Source organism: Melospiza georgiana, chromosome 2 (assembly GCF_028018845.1).
Source record: "Melospiza georgiana isolate bMelGeo1 chromosome 2, bMelGeo1.pri, whole genome shotgun sequence".
NCBI lineage: Eukaryota > Metazoa > Chordata > Aves > Passeriformes > Passerellidae > Melospiza > Melospiza georgiana.
In genome coordinates this window covers 73,502,922-73,527,834 of record NC_080431.1, presented here as the reverse complement: position 1 = coordinate 73,527,834, position 24,913 = coordinate 73,502,922, and the positions used below count along the sequence as shown (strand labels likewise).

Genomic DNA, 24,913 nt, shown 5'->3' with positions numbered 1-24,913 from the left:
CAGCCATCTGAGAGTCTTTGTGGCCTCTCTGGACTCTCTACAACTGGTCCATGTCCTTCTTATGTTGGGGGCCCCAGGGCTGGACACAGCATCCCAGGTGGGTCTCACCAGAGCAGATAGAGGGGAGAATCACCTCTCTTGCCCTGCTGGCCACTCTGCTTTTGATGCAGCCCAGGACACGGTTGGCCTTCTGAGCACAATCCATGCCTGTTCCACAGCCCAATGGATACTGCTGTGCAAGGTTTAAAGGACAGTCAGCACCATTTCCCCTCAAATTTACATCCTGGTATTCATTATTCTACATAATTCTTCTCCCTCCTCCCTGTCTTTGGCATTTTTTGTTTGAGGTGGGGTTGTTTCTTGTGGCAGCAGCACAGATTTATGCCAGATCAAAGGAGAACACATTCTCTTGTATTTCCTTCACCAGGTCAGCCTCTTTCTTTTGGACAACTCCACCTCTTCCTTTGAGCTTCTCCTGGTAATTTAGGGAATTTCAACAGACTTAGACCTAAATCACCTCTGACAGGAGCGGAAAGCCTGACCTTCATAAATTAACGTGAGATTTGCTGTTAACTTCTGTAGGCGTGACGTTTTCCTCATGCCCATGAAAGTTTATCATGGTTGTTAGAGCCAGTGCATACACATTTTTCTTAAGAAATGTGAGGAAAAGAGAGAGAGAGAAAGAGAGAAGACTGGAGACATGGAACAAGGAGCACTGACTGTTTTTCTAATGAAAAGATGGAGCTAAGTCCTTTTTCACTCCCTTTTTCACTCATTGCAATGTAGGAACCGTGTTACAGCCTCACAACACCAAGAATGTCCATCCCATTCCCCAGCCTGCATGGAACTTCAGAGCAGGACCAATACAACAGCTCTTCTCTCTGTATGCCCACACACCAATCTGTGCTTGTCTCCACATTTTGAAAAACACTTCAGTGAAGTGGGAACAGAGAAGGGACAAGGATGGGGTACAGCACACTGAAAAGGCTTGCCTGAAGAAAGTGGGGGAGAGAGAGCAGTGGGAACCTTTGAATTACTTTGCCAGCTCTCAGAAGTTCCAAACAGGCTGAGCCATTTTCAGCAGCTTTGGGCTCCCTCTGCATGAACTACTTTCTCCTCACCTATTCCCAACATGGCCTTCACTGCCTCATTCAATAATCTTGTCCCTTACCAATGACTGTCTCCCACCCATGTGCCCTGACAGCCTCTTCAGGCCTTCCTGGCTACTCACGGTCTCTGTGAGGGTTTCCACATTCACTCTCTCCCCTTCAGTCAGTCACAAGACCAGTCTTTGGCTGGCTGTGGCAATGTTACCCAAACACACTGTTAAACACATTCCCCTTCTCATGCACTGACTTCAGCTGCCTCTGCAAGAAGGCTGAACCAGGCTGGGGGCAACAAGAGAAGTTATGATGACTGGTGGTTTTACAAGAAGTAGAGATTGTCTAAAGGGGTTACAAAACAAACTTTCAGGACAATAATCCAAACCCCAGTTTTCCCACTCACTTCTGGTCTCCAATGTTTTATAGAAGAGGGAATGGAGACAATTCTGTGGTTAGGGACGTGTCTGTGGGATTACCACTTATGTTCTAATTCCATTTGACTTGGTCTTAAAGTGTCCAAAAATGACAGGTAACTTTCTCTCTTTCCCTCCTTTCCCGTCTGCTGCTCAGACAGCACAACACCACAAAAAATAGTCACTGATCAGAGCCAGACCTGCTGACAAGACAATTCTGTAGATTGACTGATGTTTCATTTACTCATTTTTCATCAGACACACAGATCATTATTCTGTCAGACCTAATTTTCACACCATCTGCATCCTGTTAGCTTTCTCCAGGTTCAGCTTAATCCCAACATGTTTTGCATTGTTCTGCAAGCAGTTCTCAAGGATATTTATGTTTATAGGAAAAAAAAGTGAACTTAGGCAAGTTTTTTCTGTCCCCATAGCCATTCTCCAATGGTAATACAATCACCTTTTCCAGTCCTACTCTCAGGGGATGCCAAAAGCTTTTGAGGAGCAGTTGACAACTTTTTACTTTCAAATACCACTGTGTTTATGAATTAACTACTGTCTTGAGAGACTGTGGTCTCATGCCACTGTAATAAACTACCCCTCACCATCACAGAAGAAATAAACCTCTAATTCCATGCCCTAAACTTCCTCTTAACTATCTTTTTGTGAAGATACTAAAACGATACTTTCAAAGGTACTGTCACAATTAAAAAAAGATCCTCAGGCTTAAAACATACCTTTTAAATAGCATTGCACATGTTCAGTCCTGTGCTCCATAAGGACCCCCACAGTACTCATTAAGTGCATGTTAAAAGAGCAAAAAAATCGAAATACTACTATGCACATTTTTTTGTAGAGGCTTTGTATGCTTACTCTAAAGCAAAAACGACTCTCAAGCACAGTCTGAAAGCTTATAGGGGTGGTAGAAGCATTTTCTAAGGAAATGGTGACTCTGTCTGTTAGCAGGATCAAAGAACCAAGATTCCTCCTTCCTTCCTTCATTTAGTGTCTCAAAGTTGCAAGCCCTGCTCTGTTATATTTCATTGTTTCCTTCTAGCAAACTTCTGATGTGTATGAGGGGTTCCTGAACTTTGAAAAGCAAACACTTCAAGGCACGTCTTCCTTGGATACCCTAGGATAGCCTGTCATTTGCTTGAGGCCAGTTTTGTTATCACTGCTGCTGAATGTAAGCAAACCTGCTCTCCCCACTCCTTGAGCAGCTTGCTTCGGCTTCAGCACAGCAGCACAGCTCCTGTCCAGGTGGAAGTGAATTGGCTGTTTGGATTACTGCCAGCCTGGCCCAAAAAGGACTTGGATCTGCCCAGATTTATCCCTGAAACATCATTACACAGCAGCATGGACATCTGTAGAGGCACTGGAGTGATGGGAGGGAGGAGTGAAGGATGCCAGGGCTGGATTGCAGGAGACAGTCTGCAAAGCTGCACATGTGCAGACATAGGAGCTGAAGCTGTACAACTCTGCAAGAAATCTCCCTTAAGTCTGAATCATCCTTGATCATCCTACACTGCAACAGATATATTCCTTATATGGAACAAGTCTTGCTACCTTGGGACTCTTTATTTTCAGTCGCATCCTTTGGCCTTGACAATGTGCAAACATCTGGGTCCCCTCACCACCTTTACAGAACTTGCGAGTCAAAGAGGACAATGGATTATTGCAACAAAACTGCAACCACAAGACACAAAATGAGGAGGAGCATAACCTGAGAGGTCCCAAAGAAGTGAGCATGTTTGCCTATCTAGTCCTACACTCCTCCTGTTACTGTCCACAGCTGCAGACAGAACCTGTGCTTAGGAAGACTTCTCTCTGGACATGTTACTTTTCTTTTGTGCTTATTTAACATGGTTTGACCATACAAAAGAGATTGTGACAGGCTTCTTAATCATTACTGCAGTGCTATTGCTTAGTACTTTAACCTGTACTTACAAATTACATAATAATTTATATTTCTTATTTCAAAAAATCAAAATACAAAATGAAACTGTACTTTAGCCTGAAGGCTGTAATGCTTATTACATGGCTTTAAATAAACAAATATTGTTAAATCAACAGGGAGCTGGCTGGAAAACAAGATAGGAAAAATGTATTCAAGATAGACACCTTCCAGCAAAAACTGCATAGTTCTTAGGCAACAGTGCCTGAATGTAATTTTTATAAATGTTATGGCTCCACCTCTATTTCAGTCATTTTAAATCTCTGAGGATTAATCACAATGGAAGAAGTCTGAGGTCAATGGAAAAAAAAATCCTACCTGAAGGATTTAAAGCAAGTAGGAAAGAGAAAGGCAGTAGGAGTTGGGGAAGGCAGAGAACCTGCTGGGGCATCAGGAGCTATGCCTTCAGGCCCATCAGAAGAAGTGGGGAAAGTGTAGGCATCATAGATAAGCATGAGAACAGCTGAATGCCTAGAAGTATTTTTGTTCCTAGCAGCTCTTTTCTAGTGTTAAATATAGAAAACCTGTTCATTTACACTGCTGGCTGGATAGCTTTTTGAAAGAAAGGAACACCAGGTGTCTTATTCCATTTGGAGCAGATAAATCTGCTAGCAGGGAGTATATGCTGGAGCCCTGACCTGGAAGGAGAACTCTGTCCACTGGCCCCATAAAAGTGCAGGTTAGAGAGATTTACCCTTTAAGGGTTTGTATATAAAGACTAAGAAAGGGAATAGAGGCCTTGAGTCCTGCAATTACAACAGTATCTGACAAACAAAGCCTGCAGGCATGTTAACATAGATAAACATGCTCTGATGAAGGATTCTGAGAGAAGCCCTGCTGGACATCTTGGGACCGTTTTTAGATGCTGTTGTACAAGAGCTGCTTTGTAAGAAAGTTACATGCACTGTGATCCTTCCAGGCTCAACCTTCTAGTATAAAGCCAAGCACTAATGGGGCTGAGAAAGATCCCAGCATGGGGAAGAAGCTGACTGCATCCAAAGGTTGCTGCTGCTGTGGCCACGGACAGACTGCACAGTAAGCTGTGCTATGTGGGCTTTGCTATGTGGGTATCCATGTTGGAGCACAATGTGGGGTTTTAAAATGGAGATTTTAGCAGAAGTATTGGCATCCTATCTTGAACTATGTGTCTTTCAGGCCAGCTCCTAATGTACATAATACGCTCCAGGACAGAAAATAAATCCTCCAAGACAGTAAGAGTCAGATTGAAAGAAATAGCACATATATACACTTCCCATTTTAGTCTCATCACTTTACATGATATAACAGCTCTTTTATTTTCACAATAAAAACATTAGTCTACTAAAACAACTTGATTACATCCAAATCTGAAGCTAGGCTGGAATTAATTCTCTATCTTCAGGGAAACAAACTCCCCACCACAGGAAATCCAGTGTACCAAGGACATGGTCGTTTGCTCTTTCCTGAAGAAGTCATAGGCTGGAATCCAGAACAGACCCAGCCCAAATTTAGCAGCAAAACTGTTGGAATATGAGAACAGACATTCCTATCACATTAGTAAAATAATGTGGATTTAAAACATGAGAAAGACAGGAGCTACAGGAAGGGGAATTCTCCAACAGAAACAACTGCAGAAAGAGTTCAGCATGTGGAAAGACATCCCTGCTTTCCTGAAGATAACAATGGATGGAAAATAAAGGAAGCAAAGCTCCCAAATATTGTTTTAACTTATTGCAAGGTAAAGGCAGCTAGGAGGCAAAGACACGTGGGTGTACAGCAGCAATTGCTGCATGAATATTGATTACCTGAGAATCAGCAGCTGCTGCATTAATATTGATTAGCTGAGAACCAGCAGTGTGCCCTTCTCTGCCTGACAGTTCTCACAGATTGCAGACACAATCTGGGCTGTCTTATCTCTGATACCTTTAACTCATGCCCAGAAGAAGTTAGTGTCCTCCCCCCATAAAAAATGCAGATCCTTCTCTGGCTTCCTCATACACACTGAGGAGGAGGAGGGGATAAGATCAAGGCTTGGATAGATGAATGACTTTTCCACAGCCCAGCAGATCCACAAGTTGCACATCAAGGCCCAGAACACAATTACCTGGCGCAGACATGGGCCAAAAAGCAGTCATGAGGAGCAGTTCACATGAAGGAATACACTGGCTTTATTGGGAATTTTCATCACAAGAGGGAAGCAAGCATGTTTGCCAAGATAATCTTATACCTAAAATGCTATTAATTATCTTGTCTACACAGCCCTTACCTCTTTGAGGTGTGCCTCAGGGACCCCCGTGACCTAGAGTCAGTAGAACTTGCCTCAGCTGCCCCATCTGTAGCACCACCCTCAGCTGAAACTGGAGTCAAACCTCATGCTTGTGAAATGCTTTGAAAATGATATTATTCCATTCCTTAACTTTGCAAATTTCTATTTCAAAAGCTTAAATGTTCATCTGACTACTGGTACATTTCAAGGACCAAAAAATTTAAAAACCTACAAAGAAAACTGAACCATACCATTGAATTTTCAGGCTAGGTTAAAATGTACTTCAAAAAGCTAACAAGGGATTTATCTAAGCATTAATCATTAAAAAGAATTATGCAGAATGGGGTCTTCCAACATGGTACAGAGTGCTTAATGTTGCATGAATTTATACAGTGACTGTTGTGAGCAGAGAGGGAGGCACTGATGCAGAGCATCATCTATGAAGATGATTCTAGTGGGGTAGTTTGTGGAAGTGCATACAAAAGTTCAAAATCAGCACAATGTATCCAAAACCCAACAATTACTCAAACAGCATTGCAGAGGGCACTCGGTGCTCCTGAGACAGCAGATGGGGAGGGGTGCAGCCCTAAGTTCAGCAAGCTGTTTGGGGACTGTACAGCACTGTTTGAGAACAAAACCACTCTGTTCACTGTTTATAGGAAGAAGTCAGGGCTATTCTCGACTCCCCAACTCATCATCAAATGTACACACACGAAGCTGCTGGCTGGTTCACTTTTTGATGAGGGATTGAGTTTTAGATGTTTTGGGCCACCCACATAAAGATGGTGTCCATACAAAAGAAACATTCACATGAAATGAAAAAACTGCAAACGCAGTCTCTTCACTCACCGTGGTCTCCTGAAAGCCAAACCATACTGCTGACAAGCCAGGCCAACTGTTGGGGTGTAAACTATGGGCATGAATTTCTCGATATCAGAAGTCAGCAGTCGATAAAAAAGCTTCTCATTTCTGTCTTGCAATGTCATAAGAATAATGTACCTTTAAAGTAATAAAAACAAGTTACACATCAGTATTTATGGTAGTTCATAGTTTCACAACAAGCAGTCATTGGCTCACTCAGTATACACTCAGTTCTCCCAAGCCCTGACACTCCTTTGTGCCACATCATGAGCAAGTACTTGGAGTAAAATTTCCCAGAGGGCCTGGCCAGCTCCACCACCCTCAGTGACAGCTTGCAATGACTCAGCAGGGCTGGGTGTCACACCCATGCACAACCTTAGAATTTTGAAATTTGCATCAAAAGGCATCACACACAGCTATCAATACAGAATTTTCAAGATTAACATGGATATTTGTGACACAGAAAAGCCAGTGCAATTGGTCTACAGGATAAGAGTCCTACTGCCTCAGTCCTCAGATCAATGGAGGTGAGGTGCAAACCCTACTGTTTGCAGCTGAGAGAGACGGAGGTGCAAACCCTACTGTCCTCACAGCAGGAATCAAACAGCATTTTCCATCAGTAACCCTGATGAACAATACTGGATACAATGAAAACTCGAAAGATTAGCCAATACAATATTGCTTCTGTTTTTTTTTTTTTTATTTTATTTTTTCCTAACACACTGTCAGGTTTTTTTTCTGTTCTTCCATCCAGTGTTTTAGTGAATGTATTGGGGAGCACACAGAGAGGTACATCAACTACATGTGTTCCCTCTACCTTCAGTGCCCTGCTTCTTTCTTGCAGCCAAAGTACACCAGAACTCTCCAAAACTAGAGTGGTAGAAAAAAGTAACATCAGTGACCTGTTGGAACAGGTCCAGAGGAGAGTCATGAAGATAATCAGAGGGCTGGAGTACCTCTCCCATGAAGACAGGCTGAGAGAGTTGGCACTGTTCAGCCTGGAGAAGGGACAGTGCTGGGGGCATCTAGCAACTTCCAGTATCTAAACAGGGCCCAAATAAAAGCTGGAGAAGGACTTTTTACAAGGGCAGGTATTGATAGGACAAGAGGGAACGGCTTCAGACTGAAAGAGGGTAGGTTTAGATTAGATATTAGGAAGAAATTTTTGAGTGTCAGCATGATGAGGCACTGGCACATGTTGCCCAGAGAAGCTGTGGATGTCCCAGCCCCGTCCCAGCCCTGTTCAAGACTAGATTGAATAGGGTTTGAGCAACCTGGTCAAGTGAAAGGTGTCCCTGCCCATGGCAGGGGGTTTGGGCTTACATAATTTTTAAGGTCCCTTTAAACCTGAACTACTCTAAGATTCTGCTGCTGGAGAGTATGGAGAGCAGGAAAAAAGTGACTCAGAGGGAAACATGTACATTGAAGCAGAATCCACAAGTTTTCCTCGAGGCTTTAAAGAACAGAAAAGTAAAGAGGAAAGGGAGAGGAAATAAGATGTTTTTGACATACTTGTCTAGATCATTAGATTGCTTTTCAAAGTTTTTTATCACACGAAGGAGTTGAACATCTTGGCTCAGGAAGCAAGGAGGAATGAGGCCATGAATTCCCAGCTGTAGCCTTTCTTTAAGTGTAAAAGCCATTCCCTGGGAAGAAAAAAGAGAGGCACATTCAAGTGGCATAATATGCACTACCAACTAGGATGTCCAAGAAGAAAGCAAGCAACAGCATGCAGCCCCTGTGGGCCTGGAGGCAGTCCTGCCCCACAGGGAGTGTGGGTCCAGACCACCCAGACCTGCAGCTTCTGGATTTGCTGTCCAACACCAGTAATGCTGTAAAGACTCACACTCTTTTGCCATCTGAATTTGGTTTATTTCTATAGTGTTTTTACACATATTTTTAGTGTTTCTTTCACTTCATACTCTTTTTATGATACTTCATTAGCTCATGCCTACTAGTTTCCATGGCCTTCCTGGAAGCACAGTGATCATACTCCTTTACAAATCCCACAACGTGTAGAATCATGGAAGCATTTAGGTTGGAAAAGACTTCAAACTTCATCAAGTTCAACTGTTAACCCAGCACTGCCAAGTCCACCTCTAAATTATGTCCATAAGCACATCTACATGTTTTTTAAACACCTTCAGGTATGGTGACTCCACCACTTCCCAGGGCAGCCTGTTCCAATGCTTGACGACACTTCACATGAAGAAATCCTTCATAGTATCCAATACAAAACCTTCTTGGTGCAATTTGACACTGTCTCCTCTCATCCTATTTATCACTTGTTATCAGGGAAAAGAGACTGACCTGACTACAACCACCTTTAGGTGGTTATAGAGAGCAACAAGGCCCCTATAAAGCCTCCTTTTCTCCAGGATAAACATCCCCAGCTTCCTCAGCTGCTCCTCATCAATTTTGTGCTCCAGACCCTTCCCCAGCTCCGTTGCCCGTCTCTGGACACACTCTAGCCCCTCAGTGACTTTTTGGTAGTGAGGGGCCCAGAACTGGACACAGGATTGGAGGTGAGGCCTCACCAGTGTCAAGCACAGGGGACAATCCCTGCCCTGCTCCTGCTGGCCACACCAGTGCTGATCCAGGCCAGGATGCCATCGGCCTTGCAGGACCCAGCACTTCACTTTGTTGAACTTAATACAATTTGCCTTGGCCCATCAATCTAGCCAGTGCAGATCCCTCTGCAGAGCCTTCCTGCCTCCATCAGATCAACACTCCCACACAACCTGCAAGTGGTGCAGATGCTGGCAAAAATGTTTGTAAAACTATCAGCAATGTCAAGGAACCCATGCCAGGACAGAGGGAAGGACCGAAACGGATTTTCCTGTTTGCCAGATCCATGCTTTTTACATACATGCTGTGACACTCCTTTAATCAGAAAAATGTGCAGTAGCACAAATTAAATGAAAAAAAGTCTTCATATATCTTAGAAAAGTTATTCAGCCTCCAGGATAGCTGAAAACAATCTTTATCTCACAAGCATTCTCATAGGACTTTTCTGCTCTAAAATAAGATAGAGTCAAATATTTTCAAAAATTGCTGTTAGAGCATAGCAGAGAGAAACTGTTCCTCTTCCAGCCAGCAGATGAGGAGTCAGCAGTTGCCTGGGAGGCAGGAGGCCAGGATTCTGCTGCCAAGCCCAGAAACAGCATTGAGCCCTCCATGGTCGTTGTTGAACGTTATACCCAGGACATGTCTGTTTCTGCTGAAATGACTGACATTTCTGACAGAAATTTCCTTCCTGGACAACAGCAACTTTCCCTCAAATGAGTTGCATAGCAGAACTGGTACATTCCCACAAGATAAAGTTTGAGTTTTTGTGAGTCATCATTTCTGAATTAAAAAAGAGGCAATAAGTTCTCATCAGAAAACTTGTAATCATCTGCATTCTCCAGGCTGGAGACTTCTGAAGTACTAGACTAAGATCAACACTGGACATCAGCTCGGCATCAGTATTTGGCTTTACATTGGCAATATTAGACCACAGCAGGGAAAATACAGCTACTGTGAATGTCTAAGTTTATCTACAATGAATGGGTAAAAAAGAATACTATTTCAAACCATTTACTTCCTGTGACCTTTGCACATGGAAGACAGATAATGAGGGACAGAAATATTTGTCAGTAAATACTCTACTTGCTTGTCTAGAGAAAGTCACATCAAAGATTGGCCAATCGAGGTTCAGACCTGCCCCCTGCTCATACCCTAGCACAGAAATGAAGCAAGCAAACACAGCAAACCAGCAGTGGTTACTCTTCAGAAAAGGCAGAAACACAGTATCATAGCCATTTCTGCATCCAACCACTCAAAATCTTCTTGTGGTAATTTTTCAATAGGAAATAAAGTCCTTTCAGTGATTTTCCACACAATAAAACAGTGAGAAGTTTTAGTATTTCATCAAATGATCACACATCCAACACAAGAAAAACTTTCTGCATTTCAGCTCATTTCTATTCAAAAAGGTACCATGATGCCTTACAGAAACAAGAGCCTGAATGGCCACTACAGTAACCCTTTCTTGTTTTCTGTCTTGGGCTCTGCCTAAATGACATCTCCAACCATTCCACAAGACCAGGAGCAGCTCAAACTTCTCCAACAGCCCAAGCTGTTTAAACACAACCACAGTTGTGCTGTTAATAGTCCCAGGCTAAGCATGGCAATAGCGACACACAACATCTGTAACTCACTGCCTTTACTGCAGCTCTGCATTTATCTGAATGAGCTATACCAGTATAAGCATCTTCATACTGGAGCAATTGCAGACACGTGTGATGAGGAACCTGCTGCTTCCACAACCAGTTAAATCTCCAAAACACTTTTCAGTACAGAGCTGGTCCATCATCCAGTGCCTCCGTGGCAGGGGTGGGAGTGGTACAGAAATTGCCAGCTCTAACATTAAGGTTGCTTTCTGAAGCTTCTGTGAAAGCCCAGGAGTAGGACCCCATGGTGAGGTGGTTATATTCACTGAAACAGCACAGCGTGAAATGAATCTGGAAACACATTCTGCCCCAGATCAAAAGCTCAAATTCACTGAGGTATTGCTATGTTTAAGATTAAAGCTTTTAGAATTGTTTTTTTTTTTAAAGCCTGTCTGAAAGCCATATTGTACCTCTCTTTTTCTGGTCTTGAAAGGTCTAATGATTAGATGATGGGCCACAACCTTGCAGACCTAAAGCCAGGTGCTGCAATTCAATTTTAAATGTATTGGAAATGAGTTGGCATGGAGAGGGCAGATGCTATGTCACTAACCAAAAACAAAGGCAAAAATATCAGCTGCCCACCATGCTTCACGCTACATGGAGGCTAAGTGAGGGGTTTTGTTCTGAACAAGGCTTGCTGCAAATAACCTCAAATGCTTCTGTTTTCTTACTGCTGACAGCACCAAGACTGTTACATGGCAGGTCCCTCTGTGCAGTTTAATCCTATAAAAGCCACTTACTTTGTAAACTGAAGGGTGAAGCCAGTTCACAGATAATGATTAGTTTTATCACTGCCTGCACTTTATAGCAGTGAGAAGGGGTTGTTTCACTCAGGGCTGGATACAAGCAGGGGGAATGCTGGCAAGGCTTGTGTTTATAATTTACTCGTTATAGATCAGCCTTCGGTAAGTGGGAATAAAGACACAAATGAAAGTTCCTATGGTATCAGAAAACTACTTTTAATGTAATGGGTGCCTAATCAGGGGCTGAATTACTCTTTACCTAATGTAGAACATCCAGAGTCCAGTGTAACTCAGATAATCCCCAGCTCCTGAGCATTTTTTTTGGAGCAAAGCTTTGGCTTACTGCATCTATCCATATCCCTGTGCTCTAGAGAGCAACGAACAGCCACAGCACAGGGAAGGCTGTGGGACTTCTTGGATGGCCAGTCCAAGGGGTTCATGCAGTTTATACTGTCCCAGGCCATTGCCCTCTGTGACGCTGGGACTCCAGCTGCAGTTCTCAGGAAACCTTTGGGACCACATCCTTCATCCATGCAAGTGAAAGCTGGTTTGGCAGTCTCTGAGCTGAGTAAACAAGTAAACATCCCCAACCCTTTGGCAACAGTCCCTGCAACTGGGAACTTCCTAGTCTGACTAGAGCAGAGTACTGGAAAGGCACACTAGGGAAATACAGACACACAGGGATCACCACTGCAAGCTGCAAGAACAGGTGCAGTTAATCTATTTCTCCTTTACAACCAGTATGTTAGCAGCCAGGCTAAGGAAGACCTAACAGGGAACTCAACAAGTTTATTCTGTATAGATTTTTTTCCTGTAATGTATTTTCCATATACTCCCATAATGTGTTTTGCACCTGTCCAGTTTTATGGTAGGGATGTACTTTGACTATCTGCAAGCAAAAGTTCCTTCCATAAGGGGTTAGCATCAGAAGCTAAACTAATCCCCACTGAGACTGCACATGGGCTGGGGAGCAGAGAGCAACAGCAGAAAACATCCATTTTCTACAGGGAGAAAGACTTTTCTACAGAGATCAGATCCTACAGTGACCTCCTTGACTCCAACTGACTTGATAAGCTTCTTCACAGTGTTCCTTCTCAGCTACTCCAGCTTCTCTTCCTGGTGTGGATGGACTGACAGGTACTGAACTCCACCCTGGGAAAAGCTGTATTGAAAATATTTGCAAAAAAAAGAGTGAGGGAGGGACATCAGAGCGGCAGTTCTTTGTTTTCTCCTTTTAAGTCTTGTAGCTTCATATTACCTTTTATTTAAATGTGTTTTGCTCTTAAGCTTAGGAAAAACCCAAACCTATGATGCTTTGGGGTATGGGGAAGACACCTCTGAAACCTGGAAAGAAGAATCCCCTCTGTGTCTTCTCAGCAATTACTGCTGGGCAAACCTTTTGTTGACTCTTCTCACACTGCACTCTTCTCCCAGTGCCTTTTCCTCTTTCTGAGTTTGCAGTTACTGGATGAAAAATCCCTCACTCTCAGCCATCGCCTTTGTCACAAAATGATATAATAGTGGTTTTCTAATCCTTTCATGTTGTTCATCCTTCCTCTCCCACAGGGCCTGGGAACACTATTAAAAACTCCAAGACAAGGGTAATTAAGCAACTCAACTTTGTATTCATTTTAGTTCCTGGAGAACCATCTTTAATGAGGTCCTCTAATTCAATTACAACGTAAGTTGTCCCTACTATTAATGAGGTTTTACCAGCAACTCTTTTCTTTTGTGCAAGTAACTTTTTTCACTGGATTACATTTCTCTTATTCTTCTCAGTGACTTTTGATTTACACAAATGTACGACTGAGCAGAACTGGAAGATGGCAAAGCCCCTGTGCCAGAGGGACCTGATCCTGCACAGTTTCATCTCACAGAAGTAACCACTTTCCTGGTGAGGACTCTACCGCTGCAAGATGTGTTAGGTTCCCAGGCAAATGCTGCAAAGCTCGCTGTTCTCACGTGTTGCAGGAGGTTTTCTTCAATAAAAAAAACTCATAAGGGAAATGTCTTCAGGGATTTGTTCATTAATCCATAGGAAGAACTGAAGTGCCAAACTCCTCAAGCCCTGCACTGTGATTTCAGACTGCAGTGGTACAGCTCTATTACCAAAGTTAGTTGAGAACTCATTATGATTTCCTGCAGTTTGTCAGCTCCAGGGCAGCAATTCATCCTCCATATCAAAAAAATAAATTAATCTATTTGCTACAGACTTAATGTGTTTTGTCTGCAAATAAGTTTCTGTTGCATTGAGAAAAGCAGATTTTTAAAAGATGAATGACACAAAATTCCCCAAAGAACAGCTTGTTTGGCACACTCGCTTCTTCCCACAAAAGCAATGTTAAGATCCTCACAAAGTTCTAGCCAAGCTAATGGGAATATTTCTTTGGCTCTGTGGAGGGAAAGATAAGTCTTTTGATTTTGACTAGATTCACAAATGTGTTTATATGTTTACATAAAAGCTTCAGTGTCTTTTGGTAAAGGAGAAAAGTTAAATCACTTCAGGGAAAACAAGACTACCATATACAGAAAAATGTGTTGGCATGGGGAAGAAAAATCCCAGAGAAATCCTGAGAAATTATGAAGAGCAATAGAGCAGTGCAGAATCCCAAATGGTGGGGGACACATGGTGCAGGCAAACAAGTGAGTACAAGACCATTCCTGCCTGGATCAACCTAAATTATGAAGCACTTGTTGGTTTCCCTCTCATGTGCAGCAAAATATTGCAGACAAGGGTGGCCTGATGGAGTAAGCACCAATGAGGACATCAAGTTTTGGGCTACTGCCAAGCTGTTGGGCAGAACGCTGAGGGAAACCCCAAATTATCAGTTCCTCACCAAAATATCCCATGTAATCCTGGCACACAGATTCTGGTGGATTGCCCGATTCTGGTGGATTGCCCCTCCTAAATCCAAAGCAAAGGAAGACTCTCTGGTACCTCCCCTAATAAATTCCCTAAATAATTCCACATCAGTTTTACACCTACAACTGTCACAGCTTTTCATGCCAATTAGTGAGTGAAACAAGCTAGTCCAGGACAGAAATGTATCACATTCCACAGGCCCATGTCTCAGCTAAGGGGGAAGCTATTATTTCTCTTCATGAGGAAAGGGGGCAGGGTAAAATCAGTTTCTGCAGGCAGTTTGCCAAGCACTAACCCAAATATTTCAGTTACTGTGATGTTGGAGACACTTTTCTCCCAAATATAATGTTGCCACTAGACAGGAAGAATGCAGCACAAATGACAATGCTTGCTTTCCCAAGCCTGTGAAAACCACCCATCATCATCAATTTGAAAGAGCAAGTATGTCTGAGAAGAAAGATCAAGGCAATCCTAAGGTTTAAATGTGATCCAAAACATTAAGAAAATACAGTTTTAAAAGCCAGTTTTACAATGTCTGGAAACTTCTCCCACTGTACATGCAGCTGATCATGTGAGTTGTGGCTGCATACAATTTGTGTCTGGTGCTACTGAGAGCACTAACTTCCTTTTGAAGTCCCTTTTGAGTAAATCACATAAAATGAGACTTTTGCACTTACTGCTTGCACACAAACTGCACCATGCTGTAGGTCTGGAGCGTGGGAGCCAATCTGCAATTTGTATCTCTTTTGCTACTGCCACCCCAAGCAAATGGGGCTGCTCCAAACATAGGCTGCAGCTGGATTACAGTTCATGGATAATTGCTGATGCTGTATTCTGTTAAACAACACTGAAAAACATTGCTTCAGCCATAAAATTAGCTGTTTCACAAGAAAACAGCTTGGATGGAAGCTGAATATGAGTGAAAGTAAGAGTAGTTTTGTTACTGACTGTACCGGAGATATTTTCCCTGCTGTAGCATTCCAATGTCCTTGTCACACTGTCCTCCTTCACATGCTGCTTCTACCAAAGCTCTGTAGAAAGGAATCATAGCAGCAGCTTCTTGAGCATTACCAGATGCTCTTTGCACATCCTTGTCTAATCCAGGAGAAGCAGGCTTGGCTCCTGAACCAGGATTTTGATAGCTGTGCAAGGAGATCTAACACATGTCGTCTTCGGAACATTTGAGATGTTTACAAAACATTCAGATACCCTCTCAGATAAAGGATTCTAGAGAAATGCAATGTTGTCTTTTAAAAATCAGGAAATCAGGAACAAGAGAAACACACAAGGCTCTAACTAAGAAATTTGCCATCTTAGTAAAACAAGCACACTAGAAAAAACACCCTGAGCTCTCATTTAATGATAAAACCACCACTCGAAGGTAGCTAAACATGCAGGTAAACAGAGAGCACCCCACAGGAAATCTATGTGAGCCTCCATTTCCTATTGGAGTAATTTGCACAACTTTTGTTTTTCCCTAGCTGCTTCTGCAGTCCTGCATGGCAAGGTCACTGATGGACTTCAACCCAGGCAGCTTGTGCTTTCAGCAGAGAAACCATCCCCCAGTGCAGTGCCCATTGGCACTGGAACACACCAGAAGCATAGAGCAATCAAGAGTGTCCAGCTTCCCTTTGGAGATCTTTGTGCAGTCCTCATTTGGAATCTCACCTTAGAATTTAGCTGTGCTCTGTGCCATGCTGGGATTTTTCTTCCCGCTTCTCACCCTTCCAGAGATTCAACCTTCCAGTAATTCAACCTTCGTCTCTCAAGGCATTAAGCTAGTTGCTTTCTTCTCTTTACTCCAGCATTTCTACAGCTGCATTTCACAAAACCCCTTTATAAGACTGACAGGTAGCTAAAGGTTTATATGCACATACACAAATGTGTGTGTGTGTGTGTGTGTGTGTGTGTGTGTGTGTACATATATACAAACACTTAGCCCGAGTGCATGTTCTTTTCCAATCCAGCTTCCAGCCAGTCCCAAATGATCTCCATGCTGACCTCAGTGGCCTGTCTCTTTGCCAAGCACATGTTTTTCCTAAGCATACATGGGCCCTCTAACTGTCCAAACTACTTTTGGCACCACCAGGAGAGTAGCTGGCCTATCATGACTACGCTAGGACTCATCCCCTTGTCCTCCTTGTCTGAACACTTTACTTCAAATTTTTTATTCCTTTGAATGCATAGAGGAAAAAGGAAGATGCATGAAGTGCTCACATACATGCAGTCTGACCCTCTGTCTCCAGCTCTCATCACCTCTGTGTGCACTCTCCCTGCTTTGCTTACTGACAACTGGATGTGAGCTGTTGCTAAATCCTGGGCAGTTGAATGCTCAGCACTTGGCACACCTGGCCCTGACACCAAAGCATCTGGGCTGCAATTTCTACAGAAACACAATACAAAATGATACATCCTTTCTATCAAACTTCCCCTTCAGGACCTCTAAATATTCTTCCAATTATACAGTCCTTTTATTTTGCACTTTCTTTGCTCCTCAAAATTTCAGTTCTATTATTTCCATATGGTGTGAGTACACTATGTCCAAATATTCCAGGTGACAAAATACCACTAATTTCATACCAGTGTTTTAATTTTTATAACTTTCTCAAGACTGAGCTTAAACCACTTCAAGTTTCAAAAGCACGCACTGCTCTATAAACTATAAATCAAATACCTAATAAAGCTCCTGAGATTTTTTAGAAAGAAAGTTCAAAAATAAAACTCCCATCCTCCTCTTCCAACTGTTTTTAATCAAGGACAGTATAAAATAAGTTATCCAAATTCAGAATGAAAAAAAAAGAGAATGCAAAATTACTTGGAGATTAAATTTGAAGATTAAACCCCTTTTGATTCCTTGAACTGTCTGACAAACATTTCTGCGGGACAGCAATTGCAGCAAGATGTTATGAAATATTTATGTTGGTCTGTAACATGCGTGACCATAAACATGTTGGTCAAGACAGCTGAACTGTTCATTATTGCTAGGAAGCTGTAAATCACCCCTCTGGCAAACCTTCACATGAGTTTCAAAATAAATTGGTTCTGTTCTTGGTCCCATTAGATGCTACAGCTTGAAATGCAAACAATATTATTGTTGGCATGGCTGCTGCCTGTCCACCTCAGCTCATATTACTCCAGCCTGTCCTAGCTCAAACAAGTATTGTCCGAGGCCAAAGCAGCGGCTTCCTTCCTCCAGCAGAACATCCATTCCTCTGTACCCAAAACAATTTGGCTAAATGACACAAAGAAGCAGCGTGACTGCAGTAAGGGTAACAAACAGTCCAGGCTCTTTGAATAAACAAGTGTTATCCCAAAATAATTTGATATATGGGTGATCAGGTAAAGATTATGGTTAAAGCATTGATTTTACTCGTGCACCTCAGTCAGGAGACACCAATCAAACCTCCAAACCTGCTATTCAAAGTGGGGTTTCGACTTAGTAACAGCTGCCTTGCTAAAAAGAAATGGTGCAGTGTGGGGAGTATTGGAGGCAGAGCCAGAGTCTGCAAATACTGGGAACGCTGATGTGATTTTTGCTCATGGCCTGCCATGAAAGACCTGTAAGCAGGGCATATCTTTGGGAATAGACCCCTCAAACTCAGGTTTGAGACCAAGGTTTTGATTCTCCTCTGCCTGGCATCACAGTAATGCAGCAACATCAGAGTAAAGCTAATGTAAAATAACTTTTAACTTCTCAGTGTTTGAAATAAATGAAGGTCTGGATAGCCAGAGCCAAAAAGTTGGATGGAGACCTTATATTGACCTTAAAAAATAAAAAAGGCACTTATAGAAAGGATGAGGACAGACTTTTTAGTAGGGGCTGTTGTGATAGAAGAAGGGTTAGAGGTTTTAAACTGAAAGAGGGTAGGTTTAGATTGGACATAAGGAAGACTTATTTTAGAATAATATTAGTATGTTTTACAAGGGCATGTAGTGATGGACAAGGGGGAATGGCTTTAAAAGGAAAGAGGACAGGTTTAGATAAGATACTAGGGAGAAATTGTTTCTTGTGAGAGTGGTAAGACACTATAAGAGGTTGTCCAGAGAAGCTGTGGATATCCCATCCCTGAAAATGTTCAAGGCCACTTTGAATAGAGATTTGAGTAATCTGGTCTAGTGGGTGACATCCTAACCCATGGGAGGAGATGATCTTTAAGGTCCCCTCCAACTCAATGAGTCTGTGTTCTGGGGAAAACGAGGCTACAATTCACCATCAGCATGATTTTGGCAGTTGTCAATGGCCAAATGGAGTTTTATAATATCCAGCATCTTCCTCCTGGGCCTGAAACTCAGATGTAAGAAGTTACCATACTGTCTGTAAAATCAGAATTAGGGAACACTCCTGAAGTCGTAGGTTACAATTATATTTAGCACTGAACAAAACCCAACAAGTCCCACTCTGCTTTGTCACTCCTCACAATAAAAGCATGGTTGCCAGAGTATGTGTCCATATGGAATGTCTTTTGTGTGCTTACAAAAGCTTTGTTTTCTGTCCCATCAGTACACAGAAGTGCTGACTTTTCCACGTCAGTCATTAACCAACATCACTTACTTTTTGGCAGTGTGTCTGACTTGCTGCCACACAGCAGCATCCCTTCCAAACCCAGGAAAAGAGGTTGGCAGTTTTGACTGACTGATCCATCACTGATTTTGATGAACTAAGGATTCTTTTGGAGGGAAGTCCTGAAGCTGAGCAGCTGAACCGTTCTTGAAAATGTGCATACAACTGCATCAGCAGCCTCTCAAGTAAATAAAAGCCATAGGCTGGACAGAAGTCCATGGGCCAGAGAGATGGAATTCCAGCCCTGATGCTGGTGTGGGCAAACAGAGAAACTGATTTTTTGGTGCAGCTTTCTAATAGTATACAATGGTCAGGAGAAAGCCAGTGGGATATTTCAGCCCCCCCAGCAGGGTCAGCACTGCCCCAGGAGCTGCCTCTTTCCAGAGCCCAAGGGGAGTTCCCGGTCACTTGGACGCAAGCATTTCCAAGCTCAAGTGCATTCCCATTCGTAGAGCAGTTTCTACTGTGTTGTTACAACACAGATGTAGAATGCTTCTTCTGTCCTCTCTCTTCTGATTTTCTTTCACAGAAAATGCAAAGAACTTATGTGGCAGAGATGACAACGAATTCCAGATTATCTTGTGGCTGCTGCTATTTCCAGGATGTATCACTCAGAGCTTTCAGGAACATCAGTGAACATTTTGTTTGGGCTGCAGTACTGACACACTTATTGTATTTCCTCTGATGACTTCCTGAAGCAAAGTTTTTGTTTTTTCTAGCTGATAGCAGATGTGTGTGTGCCAGAAGCTAAGGAAATGAACACCGTTAGTGCCAAACCTGCAGGATGAACCTGACTGCTGCTTCAGCACACAATTAAAAAAAAAACTTGCACTAAAAGATGATTATTTTCACAGTTATTAGTAACTTGTTGTTAGTACTTTCATTATAGCATTCTGTGTACAAATAATGTCAGTAATAACCAAAGATAATCCTACAGACAATTGCTACACATTTACTGCTCTAGGCTGTGTTAGGCAACTTGGTACACACTTTATTTAAAGATCATAAAATCACTCCTGCTGGCATACACTGGTGACCTGCTCCCTTTGGGATAGCAGCTGTTGTGAGTTCACAGCCTCCTGTTCAAGTGTACACACTGTATTTCAGCCAACAATGTTAAACCTCTCTTTTTAAAGAAATCAATCTCTCAAGTTGCTTCCAACCGGTACTAAGATTTAGTGGACCAAGCTCTTGAATACAGATTGAATTTTGACTTAGAGCTTGGTCTCTGAACCACTGCAATGTCTGGTGCACTGAGGCAGGGCACACACCACATCCCAAGGCAAACTGTGTGCAAGCTTCATATATGTTGTCAAAGATATTTAGCTCTGCAAGAAGCTTTCAGAGAATGTCAAGAAGATCTTGGGTGGGGCCTTCTGGAAATAACCAAAAGCCTTTCCCTTCAGCAAGAACACCCCTAACAATTTGAAACAACCTTTTATTCCTAAAGCCCTATCAACTCAACTCTTCAAAAACACAAAGCACAACAGAGAGCTTAACCACAGATGGAGTCTGGACTCCCCAAGGGAAAGAGGGTGGTGTCTCCATGTCTGAGTCCCAGGATGAAAATCAGTGATATGAAGTCTAAAGGTGAGCAGTTGCTTGTCTAAAGACAAAAGCACTGAGTTAATCGTTCTGCTAGAAAAAAATTAAAAAATTTTAAACTTTAAAAGCAATTAAAAATTTTTTCTGAAAGCCATCACTTCTGTCCAAAGCTTGCACATTTGTTCTGAGCCTAATGCAGGCCTTCACTCGGCAGCAGGCTAGGGTGAAAATGATGAAGCTGACATTTAGGCCTGGCAAAATCAAATCCTTTATGTACTGAAACAGAAAGCAAAGTGGAATAAGGTTCCTTTGTTCCTTAGCCAGAGAGTTTGGCTAAACCCTTAGCCTAGCCCTTCTTCCCAGCTTAAGAGAAACTGGACTCCAGTGGTAAAACCCTGGCTCCACAGCAAAACTCATGGTGAACCCAGAGCAGATCAGATACCATAAGTCTTTGGAATTTTTTGCTAGACAAAAACGTAAATGTAAACAATGACAATTACTACATTATTATTAAAAAATAAAGCCTCCTTTAAGTGGAAACTGAAGCAATGGCAAGACATACCAAGGTTTAATCATACTAAACCTGCAAGGTCCTGTGAGGAGCAGGGAATAGGACGCAGTGATCCTTATGGGTCACTTCCAGCCAGAGATATTATACAAGTGTGTGATCTTACAGACTTAAGGTTTTTAAGATAAATGTGACTTTTGTAGCAAAATAAATGTTGCATTATTAAGTTACATGTCTAGGAAGAAAATCTCATACTTTTAAATTTATGTAGAATCAACAGAGCCAAATTCAGTATCGGGTACAAATGCTAGTGAAGTGCACTCTTTCAAATATAAATCTTTTAATTTCTGCCATTCTGAAATGCCCTCAACTTAGTGTCTTTGGATTTGAATTTAGCTTGCAGGTACAATATTTTCTCTCTACGATATTTGGGCTAGCCACAAAGTTGGAAAATCAACTTACATTTGATAAAGGATTTTTTCTTTACCATTCTTTAGCAAGAAAATGAATCAAAAATAAAATCCATTTAGTCAAAACAAAAATAAAACGAAAACAAAATTTCATTTTCTTCATGAAAACAGAGTTCTACTTTCCAGGTGCATTTAGATACTTGTAGATGCATATATACACCTACTTGGATTATCAAAGATATGTTAATAAAATATGTCTCTAATCTGCATTCATCTGTGTTCAGACCCCAGAGATTTGATATAGCTCTGTCTAAATACTTCCACAAGTCTGACTGGAAAGATAGTAAGAAACAATATATTCTCAATTGGCTGTATTTTATTTATTTTATAAACTAGGTTTTCTCATAACATTATCTGTGAGGTTGGGTACACACACACACACACACACACACACACACACACACACACAAAAGAAAACAAGAAGCCATAAAAATTTATTTAAAAGAGATCTTGCCAAATGGTCTTAAAATAAAATTACAATAAAGGCATCTGGGAAAGGAAAAGAGAGTACATATAAATGGATCTAGACAAGCTTATCTGGCTGCTCAACTAAAAACAATGTCTTGGGGCTGTCTTCTTACAACAAGAACTTGCTTACACCGTACATGTGCATAAGCATTGCCGGCTAAGGAGAAAGAACATTAAGGAAAATAAAGACAAAATACAAAATTAGGTTTTCTTCTTGTTACAGCCAGTACTCCCCTCCAGATCATTTACTCCAGCAGGATGCTGTTTCTGCACCACAGTGCTGTAACTCATGAGTTGCTTTTGCTACAGGGGCTCATTTTTTTGAGGGGGCTACGTGAATTTTTCTAGATTAGTAGTTTGCTGGACAATCAAGTTCCTCACCTTCTAATTTCGCGACCTTCTCTGCAATTTCTAAGGCTTAGAACATCCCAGTTTATTAAAAGGATGTGCACATGTGTGGTATTGATAATTTTTTAATGAGTCCAGAATCAGTAGGAGGTTAGTGTCCCTAACAAAAGCGCTAAAGGTAGAATGGCATTTTGGGAAAGCTTCTACCAGTTGATTTCTCCTATTTAACCATGAACAAACAAAAAGAAAAAAAAAGAAATTAAAAGTGAATATACAACACATTTTTCACATGGAGCCATGTAAATGAATCTTTTCTATTGATTTTTTTTTTTGTTTAGAGAAAGAGAAAACAATGACGTGCAGGTATTAAATCGTACAGAGGAGACAGACATACTCTGTTAGTGTGGTTTTGTCAGCAAACATTTGATTACTTGGAGCTTTCTTTAGAGCCTGGAGCAGAGCCAGGTGGTGACTAGTGGTGGCACTGAAAGAAGAGGAACACGGTGGAAGTCAGCCACCAGAAGGGACCTTTTTTGCTTGTGCTTTGCCAAGTTGCTTGACAACGTGGCTGATGGAAACAGCTTCTTTTCATCAGTTACAATGCGATTCTTTCAGGCTCTTTCTCAGCTCAGCCTCATTGTCAGCCCTGTACACAGTCCAGTGCTGCAATGAAGTCACCATAGAAATGACATGATGAGCATGTACTGACCTCCCAACTGTGTTTCCTGGTCCTGAAATAAATTTGAGCTCAGTTATTACGGCGCCTCTGATTTAATAATTGGCTTTTGGGAGACACTCAAATGCTTCAAATGGAATCTTTTCTTAGGGTCAAATCCTGTCTCTTATTGTAGCCTACGGGAATTCTGCCATTGGACTTTAATGAGACAACAATTTGGCCATTAATCCATGAAAATTTGCTACTCTGGTTCACACTGCCCTCCCATTTAGGACCCTGTTGTTCAATTCGCTCTGAACCAGCTTGTTTTCACTTTCAAGATAATTGTGCAGACTAAAGAGTAATTCAAACAACAAATTCAGCAATAGCAGGCATTAGCTGCATTAACTGTATGGCTGCTGGCTGGACACTGCTAAACCCCACTGCAGCATCCTCCCAAACCTGCTAACAGTCACTAAGTCACTGAATAATAATTTCAACAAAAAGACAATGAAAGCACCATAAACAAGGAGTTTCTATGGTGCACAGCCTAGGAACATGAATATCTTTCACCTCTGAGAGAGAGGAGTCAATTCTTTAGGTCAGGAAGCATCAAGGATCAAATTCTCTCTAGTTGTATATGAGGGCTCACATTACTGGGAGTGTACCTTAGGGCACACCTTCCAATTGCCTCTTGCACACAGGCTGACTCCTGTAAGTTTCTGTCTACAATAACATACTGCATTTTTGTAGTATTGTTTGAGTTGTAGGTTTCTGGTAATCTTCAAGCAAGATACAAATGTTCTTTTAGAAATGTGTGTACAGTGCTGTTCAGCAGCTGCACACTTGTATTCCTAACCACTCCTCACAGACTTGCTTAGAAGCAATTAATGGACTCCTGGCGCTCACAGATTAAACACCAGTGGTACAAAAAATAATGCAGATTTTCAGAGGTGACCAAGATCACAGTAACTACCACTAATTTCAAGTCTGTTAGATAACTTTTCCTCCCTTGGCAATTGCTCATCGCTCTTGTTCACAGCTAATTTCAAGTTATACTCCTGGACTTCATTCCTACAACATTTTGCAGCACCTAGAGAAATGCCTTTATAAATACGATGGCAGATTCTCTGTGTGGAAGAGGGTTGAATAAAAGAATTTCCATTTTTCCATGTCTCTGGTTAATAAAATATAACATTTCTCTCCTGTTGCCTCTCATGGATCCTGTTTAAGTGGTCTGGCACACTCTGAAAATGCACAAGGGCTCCATTATGTCCAGGCAGTAGGTACAGCAGGTTTCACTGGACTGTAACTGATTTGTTTCAGATGAAGGGATGCTGTTAACCACCACTGTGAATATAATTGCTTTGTTGATTTCCACATTCTTGTCATTGTTGGCCTGGCTACTGCAAGAACAAGCTGGTGAGGAATTCCCTACTGCTGGTTAAAAAAAGAAAAGCAAAAAAAAGGAAGTCTTCAGGTCAAACCAGGAGTTCATCCAGACATGCCCACACCAGAGGCAATACAAATATGCCTTTTCACCACTTCACTGCTTTTCCTTTGCTCCTTCTTTAGACCAGAATTGACTCCAGAAGGGGAGATTCTCCAGGTGAAGAGGGGAAAGGGACCTGTGCATATGGTCAGAATACAGAGGTGCCACCTCCGAGCTCTGGGATGAACAATATTTGATTCATTCTGTGACACGTGGCAGGGGATTCAGAAGCCTTTAGCAGACTTTCAGTGCTGGTTGTTGCCCACAGTCTGTCCTTACACAAAGCACAGTTCAGCTCCTGATGTGCTGCCTCTGTAGCACGTCCTGTGCTATGAAGTTTGTGGGAAAGCCCCCAGATTTCAGCTGAAACCAGAGCTGTGTGCTTCCACCAGAGCATAAAGAAAAGACACAGTTGATTTATCACGATGGGTCTTAGCAGTTCTGATTTGGTTCCCTCCCCTCTCCCAGGC

At 42.1% G+C, this 24,913-nt stretch overlaps 1 protein-coding gene across 2 annotated transcripts in view; it reads right to left on the bottom strand.

Annotated features, from left to right (window-relative positions):
* Positions 1–24,913, bottom strand: part of ME3 (malic enzyme 3) — a 117,262-nt gene that overhangs the window by 44,956 nt on the left and 47,393 nt on the right. For both annotated transcript variants that reach the window (XM_058019318.1, XM_058019319.1), the window contains exons 2-3: positions 8,089–8,222; positions 6,565–6,714 (exon numbers count right to left, since the gene is read on the bottom strand). In XM_058019318.1, the coding sequence (XP_057875301.1) occupies positions 6,565–6,714; positions 8,089–8,222 (284 nt within the window). The remainder of the gene's footprint in view (positions 1–6,564; positions 6,715–8,088; positions 8,223–24,913) is intronic.